We start from the raw sequence: 12899 nt of genomic DNA, 5'->3' as shown, positions 1-12899 counted from the left end.
AAGACACATAAGTCCTACATGTCATGTACAAACACTGAATATAAACTAATTCAGCTTATGGTTATCATGGATCATATATGATGAGAAATCTCATCATATATAATATATGAGAATCTCATTTATGATATATGAGAAATCTCATCATATATGATGAGATTTTGTGACAGTTGAATAAAATAGTTTCCATCAATATTTCCATCATATTTCCATCAATTTCTCATCATATATCATATATGATGAGATTTCATCATATATGATATATGATGAGATTTTGAGACAGTTGAATAAAATATTTTCCAACCATAAATCACATGTCTTTTGAGATTTTTTTGGGTGCTACATGTGTTATCTGTATTTTCGAGGACTTTTCATTTCTTATACTGTTTGTTCTTTGATACGCTTCTACCTGTTTCCACCTGTTTCTATCATTAGTGGACACGTGTAGAGGCTTAGCTGCCATTAAATGCTTAAACACCACTGCAGGGCTACTCTTTGCTCTCAGTCATCCTCAACCTAGCCAGGATCCATCTGTTCTTAAATAATTTTGAAATATTGGAGGTTTTAGTCGTTTACTTGTAGGGTAGAGGGGGACAGAACATTTCCACAGTCTGAAGACTAAAGATTTTCAAAAACCAGAAATGAATGGTGAATATCTTTACCATAAGCCTAGCTAAACATCATACCATTGGCAATGTATCTGTTTCTATTTTCTGTGGGGATAGAAGGTTGCTGAAGACAGAGTAGAAAATGGCTCACTACAGGGTCTCCAATGGAGGAGCTAGAGAAAGAACTGAAGGAGATGAAGGGGTTTGCAACCTCATAGGAGAAACAACAATATGAACCAACCAGTACCCCTAGAGCCCAGGGACTAAACCACCAACCAAAGAGTACACATGGAGGAACCCATGGCTCCAGCCGCATATGTAGAAAAGGATGGCCTTGTCGGACATGAATGGGAGTAGAATCCAGTGAAGGCTTGATGCCCTAATGTAGGGGAATATCAGTGCCAGGAAGCAGGAGAGGGTGGGTTGGTGAGCGGAGTGGGGGAGGGGATAGGGGCCTTCAGAGGGGAAACCAGGAATGGGGATAACATTTGAAATGTAGAAAAAGAAAATATCTAAAATAGAAAGAGAGAAAGAAAGAGTGGGGAGGGAGGGAGGGAGGGAGGGAGAGAGAGAGAGAGAGAGAGAGAGAGAAAGAAAGAAAGAAAGAAAGGAAGGAAGAAAGAAGTTCACTGAGAGCATTCACCATTCCTTTCCTCTGAAGCCATGGTGCCATTGTTGTTGATACAGATAGAGGGTCCTGATTACAGGGTGAGGACTGCCACTCAAACATTAAACATTAGCTCCCAGTCTACAACTCAGCAACATTCATTTGAATTATTGGGTTGATAATAATTCAGTATTGTATTATACTTTCATCTACACTGACAGCAGAAATTTTCACTGTTTCTTACAATATATATTTAAAAGAGGATGTTTAAATATTTGTGTGAATTTTCCTAAACCCATTAAGTCATTTTAAGGCACACAGACTCAGGTTTATATCTGTGTATGCCCTAAAATAAAGCTTGAAACACTACAAATATAATGAAATTATTATATTCTAAATTGAAAGTCATCAGGCTGGAAAATTTTTTTCAACAACCATGACAAGGAGATATCATCCTTGTTATATTGAAAAATCTTTCATGGCAGTAAGAAAAACAATAATGCTGTTATGAGCAAAAACCAAAACAGTTTTATGTCTTTAAAAAATATAAATGGCATTCATAATTCAGACACAAAGTGATGACCCACACACCAATTAAGACAATGGAAATAGTGTTTGATTTATCAGTGTATGTATTCATTCTCCTAACTAATATATGTATGCTTACTGTGTCTAATAATGCTACTAAAAGCATGATAAAATACAGTATTGGTGAGGTTATAGGGCATGAATTTCACCCCATGACTAGGTACAGATCATATCACATTTTAGGATGCCCATTTTTCAGTCTATTAAAATTCAAGTTGACATAACTTTAGTCTAAAAAAAAATTACACTTTCAATAATTTAACCCAAAGGTGGTATCATATAGGTGAACAGGCCACATTTTAATACACTTTGTATTATTTTTAATTGCTTTTACTAATATATTTCTTAAAGGATATCTCTCCAGAATTCTCTTTAAATATTTTGCATTTACAAAACAAATAAAATAAGTCATAAAATGACACCAAAATTTGAAATTACTCCTCAAAACCTCTCCTTAACACAGGAAAGAGTTTCGTTTCACAGACCAGATTCTAGCTCTCAGCCTTATCCCTTGGCTGATATATGCACTGATGCTTAAGGACAAAGTTCCTAACAACCTGTAACTGTCCAGTGAATGGGCCTGATACTTACCTCCTATGCTCTCTAGAAGTACTCTTTGTAGCCTTAGGTGATGCCCATGTGATGAGTAAGGTCAGTCAGTTCAGAAGAAATATAAACATATATAAAACAGCTGTGTACATACATGCACACCGTGTGTGTGTGTGTGTGTGTGTGTGTGTGTGTGTGTGCGCGCGCGCGCGCGCGCGCGCGCGCGTGCGCACGCACCTTCTCATACACAGATATAAATCAATGAAAGAACAGAGAACCAAATCTTTGGAGACTTTACAATATCGTTCCCTGATTCTTACCCTCATAAAAATTCCACATTATTTCAAAGCTTTCCACAGCCTTTTCTAGGAAAAGTTACCCACCTCCCCTGCCTTACACGGTCTAAAATTCCTATAATACAATTCAAAAAAGACAAAGAGGGTGATGATCAGGACAAGTTGATCATAAGCATTATAAAGGTATTATGGTGCTGGTGTTACAGTGATGGTGGTGTTACAGTGATGGTGATACGGTGGTGGTGTTACAGTGATGGCGTTATGGGGCTGGTGTTATGGTGGTGACGGTGTAATGGTGATGGTGTTATATGCCTCACCTCATCTGATGCTTTTAGACACCCCATCTGCTAATGATTACTGACTGCCTCATGCTTTGTAAGGAAATACCATACATGAGGACATTACTCATCACATGATTGCTAACCCAGGGCAAGTTCATCTGATCCACATTGCCTCAGAATCTCATTCTGTCCTGATATCTTGACATCTACTGTAACAGAATTTTCTACCTGTGCCCAGTTTCCGTATAAGAATTCTGAGACTTATCTATTTATGAATAAATGCCTAGGCTATAAGCATTGGCTCCATCACTAACTAGCTCATAACTTATACAATCTATTTATTCTATTCTATGTATGCCACATGGAAACTTACTTCTCCTCAGTCTAATGTGTTTGTCTCCATCAGAGTCTGGGTGAATCTCCCACTCTTGATTCTTTCCTAGTATTCTTATCTCTCTATTGAAACTCCCACCTATGACTTCCTTCCATTTGTGAATATGGAATCAGCTTTTTACTGACAGGTGTAAGTTCCATCCAGTGCATAACATATTCTCTCTACAACCTACCATATATCTGTCTCATTGTCTGGGAAGGATCTGAGAGAACTTTAGCAGTGTTTGAAATGCAGATTCCTAAATCTAATTCCAAAACAGTGTCCAGTAGTGAGAAGGGTACCTTGTATGTGAAACCACCTGCCGGTGGCTTGGCTTAGGGATGTATGAAGAGAGTTGCATTGTAACTAAAATGAATAACAGCAAATATAGAATGACTCTCAGAGAATCTAGACTGTTGAAAAGTTTTGCTTTTTATTAATGATGACAAAAAGGATGTATTAATTCCTCCCTATCCATTTACCCACAGGATTTAGTACACAGGGTCACCTATGGCACTATCTATCACAGATTATGTGGTTGTTAATCATTTAGTGGTTTGTTCAATAATTTATCTGTCATAACAGATAGTAGGTTAAATTCTATGGAATTGTAATTATATTCGAAAAACCAGTGAACTATTGGCATTTCATTACTCAGTAGAATTTATAGATTTTAATTATTTCAAATCCCATCATAAGAATGAATTTATTGACTATATATATGTATATATGTAATAAGTATAAATGCCTTTTAAATAGATTCACATTTCTATGATATATGGATAATAAAATAGTTTTGAACTTATTTGAAGCCTGAAATTAGTACTTACTGCTTTTTATTCTGACTGTAGCATGCAATTGTCACGGAAAAGCTGAGGAATGCTATTATGATGAAACTGTTGCTAGCAGAAATCTAAGTTTAAATATACACGGGAAATACATCGGCGGGGGTGTGTGCATCAACTGCACACATAACACAGCTGGGATAAATTGTGAGACGTGTGTTGATGGATTCTTCAGACCAAAAGGGGTAAGGAACACCTTATTTCATAAACTTTTATTTTTGATTTTCTACCAAAAGCATGTATCCCAAACTAACAAGATCTGTAAAACACTGCACTTCATGCTTTAAACGGTGACTGAGAACTTTTCTTATCTCCAAGTGTCCCACCCCCTTAAGGATGCGATGTGTGTTGTGTAACCACTCCTGAAATGTTTATTTTGTCTTTTTCCCACTGGACTTGATTCCTGAAAATCTGTCCCCTGATCTTAGAGCATTAATTAGGTTTATCTTTCAGTAAACCTAAAACACACCAACAAACAAAACCACTAGAATCATACAGTACTTGTTCATTTGTGTTTTCATATCTTATAACATTTCACGGTTTATTTATTCATGTTATATGCACCAATAATTGCTCACTAAAGAACTGATCATATTTTTTCCATGAGTGCATAAAGTCATTCAATCCATTCACTCCTCAATAGACACTCAGGTGAATTTTTTGATTCTGATTGGCTTCTACAAGCAAGTCTATGTACACCATGTTATGGTTATTTTAATTTAGCTTCTGGACATACTTAAGAATAAAATAATTACTTCCTTATTTTTTATTAGACATTTTTTATTTACATTTCAAAGGTTATCCCCTTTCCTAGTTTTCCCTCCGAAAAATCCCCTATCCCTTCTCCCTGCTCCCCAACCCACCCATTCCTTCTTCCTGACCCTGGCATTCCACTATACTGGGGTATAGAACCTTCACAGGACCAAGGGCCTCTCCCCCCATTGATGACTGACTAGGCCATCCTCTGCTACATTGTAGCTAGAGCCATGAGTTTTCTTTGATTGGTGGTTTAGTCCCAGGGAAGAACATTTGGCTGCAATTACTTCCTTATTTCATAAGACAGGTCTATATTTAAACTTATAAGAAATTACCACTTGCTATCAAATTGTTAATGACATTTTACACATTGGCCAAAAATATGTGATGATTATGAGTTCCTTGATTCCACTACTCTCTATGATTGACATTGGTTTTGGATCTTAGTCATTCTAATGGTTTGAAACTCTCTCATATATTTAGTTTTTATCTCACATGCCTGTTGGTCAGTTGTGTGTCATCTATCTTGAAGCATATGCTCAAGTAAATATATTTTCCTTTTCTGATTTATAAATTAAATTTTAATTTTTAGTCAACACCTTGAACAAATGTTTGTATTTAGCATTAAATAATGATTTAGACTTACTACCAGTCCTTTGAAAATAACATGATGTGGTCATAGAATGTTAACCAATTTGTACAGATACATTCCCTGAGCACTAATCTCAGTACACTTGGCATCGAGGAATGCAGGTTCACTAATTTCATAATTCGAGAACAAGACTCTTTTCAGTAGATTTTTTAAATTTACATTATTTTAAAACTATTTTGTTTACTTTCTGAGATTATAATTATAACATTTCTCACATCCAGATATTTCCTCTAAATTCTCCCATGTACCCTCTACCCACCCTTTCAGTTTTTATTTTTGTTTAGATTTGTGGCCTCTTTTTTCATTATTTGGTATTATATACATGGGGGTGTCTGTATAATGTTACTTATATGTTTTCAGACTGGCCAAGGGCACATCAGTTGGTTACTCTTAGAATTTCAAAATCAAAAATTCAAATAAAGATAATATTGCTTGCTATTTGCTTATAATCTATATATAAAACAGGAAAGAAGGAATATCATATTTAATTTGAGTCATTTTATGAACACATCATTTCTTTTAAAAATTTATTTCTAACAGTAATCTTGGAATAGAGGCCTTACATATCCTTAGTTAAATATAAATGGGCCTTTTGTTTGTGTTTGTGTGTGTGTGTGTGTGTGTGTGTGTGTGTGTGTGTGTCTAAAATAATGATTAATGGTTAGGTAAAACCTTTTCCCCAATTCTTTCATGCTATTATTAAAAAATTAATACTGAGTCTATAATCTGTATTGATTGAAAAGGTATATTATTGCTCTAGCAGTCTTAAGCATTCTTTAGAACCGCGCTTAGACTCTTGTCTACAAATACTGCTGGGCTCACTTTTTACTTTGCAATATTTATGCTGATGTTAACTAGAAATGGTGAGAGCTGCTGGCATTTTTATTTTGTTCTCCCTTTAAATATAAACATAATAATTCACTATTGAGCGTGATGTGAGTTATGAGATTTTTATGGATGCCGTTTATCAGATTCAGCAGCTTCTCTGCTCTTCCCAGGTAGCTGAACACTTTTATAATGAAAAAAATGCTGAAGCGTTATGTCAAATGCTTTTCTGCATCTATTAAAATAAATATAAGTATCTTCACTTTCTCTGCTAGTTTGGTCATTTGTATTCATTTGCAAGATAGAAAAACAATTTTCACTTCTGTATCAAGTATGATTATTTTATAAAATAATATAATTTTTATACATGGGATGATTTTATTTAGTTAAGGACTTTTGTCTTGCTGTATTGAGGATGTGGAACTTTAATTTTCTGTTTTTATAATTTTCTGTCACTCATTTGTAGTAGGCTTTACTAGCCTCAAACACAAGAGCTGGGAAATGCTTCCTTTTCTTAAGATTAAAAAAATTTTTTTGTGTGTGTGTAGTATGGAAATCAAACCTGCTTCAGACATTAAGTACATTTAGACCTGAATTACCGAGTGAGGTTGCCCTGAGCTTGGATTTCTCCCTTTTCATGACAGCTTTGAATGAAATTTGATATCAATTAATATTTAAATTGAGATACATGGCTAAACCATTTATCTAAGGTTTTATATTTTTGTTTCTTGTGTGTATGGCAAGGTCTCATAATGTGGGTGATATCAAATTGAAATCTCCTAGCCAGGGGAGAAAGATTGGGGAACTAGGAGGGGTTAGGGACCCCACAGGAAGACTAATAGAGTTAACTAACCTGAACCCTTGATGACTCCGAGAGACTGAACCACCAATCAAAGAGCACGCACGGGCTGGGTGTAGCCCCCTGCACATGAGTATCAGATGTGTACCCACTTAGCAAAATTGGAATTTAGAAGTCTATCAATCCATGTCAAAGATAAATACTTATAATTTTATCAAAATGATTTGCAATATATATTTAAAACCAATTTGTCCTGAATTGTTTGCTGAGTGGAAAATACTTACATTTTTATTATGCTTGATTCAAACCATATCAAATTATTTTTCAGGTGTCACCAAGTTATCCAAGACCATGCCAGCCATGTCACTGTGATCCAACTGGCTCCCTTAGTGAAGTCTGTGTCAAAGATGAGAAAAACACCCAGCGAGGTGAGGCACAGTGGAGAGCTATGGCTCTGAGGAAAAGACCACCAGATGACAAGCATTTTTTTGCAGAGAATTTTTCAGTAATTCCATTCATATAGTCAGAATTCTGATATCCAATGGTGTGCCCTATAGGACCCCATTTTTTTACCATAATAACTTATTTTATGCTGAAATATATTGTTTAAAAATCAAACAAAAATATTGATCATCTGCCTTGATGTATGTGTATAGTAGCTTGTCGTTTTATTATAGGATAAATTCTTAGAAATTTGTCACTAAGTGCATTCATTGTAGAAATGTCACAGTGGGTTTCATACAAACTATGATGTCACCAGGCAGCACAATCTTATGAGGTCACTGTCATCTATGTGATATTTCCTTGTTAAAATTGATATTATATGACAATTGTATATGTGTTATGTGTGTGGTGGGGGAATATAAAGAGAGAAGGTATTTATGTATAAAGCACACATATTACATATATAATGTGTTTACATCCTGTTACTTAGACTGCTGTAACATCACAGGTTCCAGTGTAAGTTGACAGCATTGAGAGATGTGTGGGCAGCAATGGGAGCGAATGGAAAGTGCACTGTGGGTTCTAAGAAATACAACGTGTGGGCAAGGATCACAGATGGCAGTACTATGAAGTGAAAACAAATACTTTGAGGATTAGAATTCATGATAAACTCACAACATCAAGGAATCAAGTGTGGCAACATAATAAAATTAATATTTGGGGGCTGCTTTCAGACTAGTTGCCCTGGACGAGTAACTATTGAAAGTAGCAAAAAGAAAAGACTGTGTGAACTTTTGCCCTAATAACCTTAAATTTAAAGCCGGTTTTTATAGTCTTTTTTTTTTTATGTGATAACTAAATCCTAATATTGTTATGAATGATATTAAGTTCCACACTAAAATAAGTACATTTTAAAAAAAAATCTATCAGAAATAGAAAGTTAGGAAAATACATGCATAATATAGTGGGAGTTTAGAAGCAATAATAATAAAATTTTATAAAGTGAAACAATTTAATACTGTCCTTTTCTTATTTCACTTTTTTTCTTTTATGGGGTCCATAAGGGGAACTGGGTGACCTGGTAATTTTGAGTTGCCCTGTGGGAGATGGGACTTGAACCAGGGTTCTCTGGAAGAGCAGCAAGTGCTCTTAGCCATCTTTAGCAATATAAATTCATAGCACTAATTAGTATTTATGCAGCTAATTTTACTTTTCCTCACACTTTCCTGACATATACTTATGCTCTCTTTGTTTATTTCCAGCAACTTTCAAGATTCCTGTGTACATTATGCAAACATATTCTTAACAGTAGTTGAATGTGTGCTTGATTTATTCATGTTTTCTGTTCCTCTTTTTCCATGCTTTCTTACAGTGTATTTTTGCATTTCATTATGTTTTGTCTTTGCTTGGTGGAGATCACAACTTTTTAATGGGCATGGATGTTTTCTCTGGATGTGTATATGTATACCTATGAGTGTCTGGTACCAGCAGAGGCCAGAGAGCTGGTGGAATCCCCTGGAACGGGAGTTACCGATGATTAGGAGCACTGTATTGGTGCCTGGAACCAAACCTGCTCCTCTGTAAGATGTGCAAGTGCTGTTAACTGCATAACTATCTCTGTAGCCACTTATTTTTAATATATTTTACAGATACATAGAACTGCACAGCCACTGACATTTCTATTAAGCTCCTAAAGACCCTTTAGTTACAGCTTTTAGTGAACTCACAGGAACTGAAACAGAACACACAGGACCTGCACCAGGTCCTTTTGTGAATATTATAACTTCCAGTTTAGTGTTTTTATATAACTCCTGGGTGAACAAACTAGTGAATCTCTAATGCTTGTTCCTTCTTTTGGGGTTCTTTTCCTTCTATTGGTTTATCTCGTCCAACTTTGATGTGATAATTTTTGTTTTATCTTTAGATAGATAGATAGATAGATAGATAGATAGATAGATAGATAGATAGATAGATGATAGATGGATATAGATAAAATGTATATATGCACACACACACACACACACACACACACACACATACACACAGTTAATGAATGAATGACTAACAACCTAGACACTAGGATAAAGGTTAACAACTGAATTTTCACTTATACCTCCTAGTAGATGGAAACTCAGTTTTCTTCAATAGAGTAACACTGGGTATATTAACTGCTCCAGGGCAGTCCTCATGTTTAGAAGTAGCTGACTAACATATAGTGTACTCCATAGTTTTTGTGTGTACTTTTATTTGGTTGTAGTTTGGTGTGTGTGTGTTCTTTTATTTATGGTGGTGTTGTATTCTGTTTTCTAAGCTTTGCTGTTAGGGTTTTATTTTGGAGAAAGAACTTAAAAGTTGAATTGGTAGGGATCACGGAGAATCTGGAAGGACTTAGAAAATGAATAAAACATTTAAATTTAAAACTGCTTTAAATTTATAAATAATTGAATTTTTTTTTAAAAAAAATGCAATTTTGTGATCAGAATCCAATTTAACCGTTACGGTAATTGAAACCTGAGCAATTGAATCTATTTTCCTTTGAGTGTGTTGATATGCAATGTTTCTTACCTTAGGGTTGAAACCTGGATCCTGTCACTGCAAAACTGGCTTTGGAGGCATGAACTGTGATCGCTGTGTCAGGGGTTACCGTGGTTACCCAGACTGCCAACCCTGTAACTGTAGTGGCTCAGGGAGCACAAATGAGGACCCTTGCCTTGGACCCTGTAGCTGTAAGGTACGTTGGCTAATGTGATTATGGTCCACTGTTGAGGCATAGGGCAGCTTCTCTGTTATGCCTGCAGTTACTAGGCATTTGTGAAGCTTCTCCTGTGCATACGACTATCTGCTGTGTGACTACTGCTCTACGTGTCATTAAATGCTGAGCAGGCTCACTGCCACATCTGCTATTAGTGGTCTATGTCATTTTATAAAATGCTCTTTCTCCCATTGTACAAAAATGTATGCATGTATTACTTGAAAAGGGAGTTGTTTCAAATTATATCTATATACTTTTGTATCTGCTTCCTAAAAGAATTCTGTTGTGGATTTAATTTTGGATCGTAAAAAATAATCCCATCAAGTCTGAGTAGAGATGTCGTTAAATTTTTCACCGGACCTAAACTCTTCTATCCCGTTATCAAAATGACAGAAGGCCTCGTGGAAGTGAGTAAAAAAAATTGTACATAATCAGCTAATAGCTCATCATGGTGACACTGAGGGACATATTACACCTGCAGCGACCACACACATAGTTAAACAGAAGCATGCACAAGCCCAGAATGATAGGACCGGTTTGCATCGGCTACAGGAGTCTCTTCATGGCGCCTTGACTAATGCGTAACTGTATTTTCTGAGTGAATGAGCAATCTTTTTCAAATAGTCGCATGCACATTATTATGAACATGGAAAGACAGATAAATTAAAACTTTTCTTTACGAATTTATTACACTTATTTAGGTACATATGGTAATAGTTGACACACATGTATTTTGGTGTATGCAAATATTGTAGCATAATAAACTATTTTTAATATTAAATATGTGTTAGGAAAAACATTACTAAAATGCTATATAGTATATTATTTGTATATTTTATGTATACTTACTAAAATTCTTATAAGAATAACTATGTAAATAAATTGTTTATGTAATATACATGTATTATTTTAGAGACGATTTAAGCACCTATCTTGGCCTATTGAAACTGGATGACTTTTTGACTATATAGTGACCAAAAAGTCATTATGAAAGCTCGCATGTGTTGAAATATAATAAATTTTCTAGATTTAGTGTATTGCATTACAGTATTATCTGAAATGAAAAATTGCTCTCCAAGACCAGTACAGAACCCCTGCTATTGAGTGATGGCTTGGTTCAGGACCATACCCCTGCACTGAATGCTGCAGAGGACACCTTCAGTTCTTCTCCTCTAAGAAACACTGGGGAAAACATTGTGCATGCTTCCTTGCCTTCCCAGAGTGCTGCAGCCATCTCTCATTTTGTCATTCTCTCCAGTGCAGGACAGGTAGGGCTAAGCTGAAAGCGGCAGAGGAACTTTGCAAGTCTGTAGAATATAGAACTCAAGCAGGAGAAAAGAGTCACTTTTAGATATACACCTTTTAAAAAAGTCTGGCCATCGACACTGTTGAAGGAAGGAATAGTAGAAGAGCGGGGCAAGCCTCGTCTCATTCAGCTTCGTTTGTAGGCAGCGCCCCAAAGGCTGGAGAAGGAGGGCTATGGAGATGAGTTATGCTCAGAGGCACAGCTCTGCAAACTCTTGTCAAGTCTTCTAAAGAGTGATTCTAACCACAAAGAGAAAAATGCCTCCACGAAGACAGTTGAAACCCTACACACACGATTAAAATACCCCAACAACCAGTAATTAAGAAATTATAAAAGTGACATAAAATTAACTAAATGACATCCTTAAAAGCAATGTCTTTGGACAGTGTGGTATTTTAAATAGAGAACATCAGCTCTTAAGAAGACTTATGATGAAATTTTGCAAAAAGCTAGTTACAAAATATGCCAAGAAAACTCTTAATATACAAAAAGTATACACACATAGTGATTGAGCTAGTTATATCACAAAACTATGTCACAATATAATTATGTCATGGTGTCTTATAATGAACTGTGTCACAATGTACAGGCAACACACTGTGATGAATTGCCCATCGTTTCTTGTTTACAAGAATGATGAATAGCTAAGTATTTAGAACAGCCATGCATACAATTTAAATACTAAAAAGAACACCTAGTCGTGCATAAAGGAATAAGATATTTTCTTCTTTTTTTAAGGTATGATTTGAAACAATTGTGCCAACTTATTAAAAAGATAAATAGACCAAAATGCCTTATAAGAAGAAAAATGTTACTGCATGCTTACAATAAAATGATAAGTGTTTGTCTCAGTATAAAGTATGTATGTATGTACATGTGTACATGTGTATTTGTGTACTATTAATATTAAAATAGTTATCTTTAAGCACTTATTTTTGAATTGAATATAAAATAGATACAAATAATAGGTATATAAGTATGCATTATAAAATACATAATAATTTAAATATATATTTCTTTATATTTTTACATAAGAATTTTTCTTTTTTTTTTTTTTTTTTTTTTTTTTTTTTTTTTTTTTTTTTGTTTTTTATTTTTAATATATCAACGCGTGCTTTTGTTCTGTTTAGGGAAAAATCAAAAGGATTTCAAATACAGATGCTAATAATAGGGAACGAGTAGGGTGACTTTATGGTTACAGAGAAATCACTAAAGGACTTT

At 35.1% G+C, this 12899-nt stretch overlaps 1 protein-coding gene across 1 annotated transcript in view; it reads left to right on the top strand.

The window, feature by feature from the left end:
* Positions 1-12899, top strand: part of Lama2 (laminin subunit alpha 2) — a 454349-nt gene that overhangs the window by 97615 nt on the left and 343835 nt on the right. Inside the window, exons 8-10 of the mRNA XM_029532909.1 lie at positions 4151-4329; positions 7505-7604; positions 10191-10351. Of these exons, the coding sequence (XP_029388769.1) occupies positions 4151-4329; positions 7505-7604; positions 10191-10351 (440 nt within the window). The remainder of the gene's footprint in view (positions 1-4150; positions 4330-7504; positions 7605-10190; positions 10352-12899) is intronic.

Source organism: Mus pahari, chromosome 21 (assembly GCF_900095145.1).
Source record: "Mus pahari chromosome 21, PAHARI_EIJ_v1.1, whole genome shotgun sequence".
In the NCBI taxonomy this organism is placed as follows: Eukaryota; Metazoa; Chordata; class Mammalia; order Rodentia; family Muridae; genus Mus; species Mus pahari.
The sequence above is the reverse complement of the archived record's forward strand: the minus strand, read 5'-3'. Positions and strand labels throughout refer to the sequence as shown.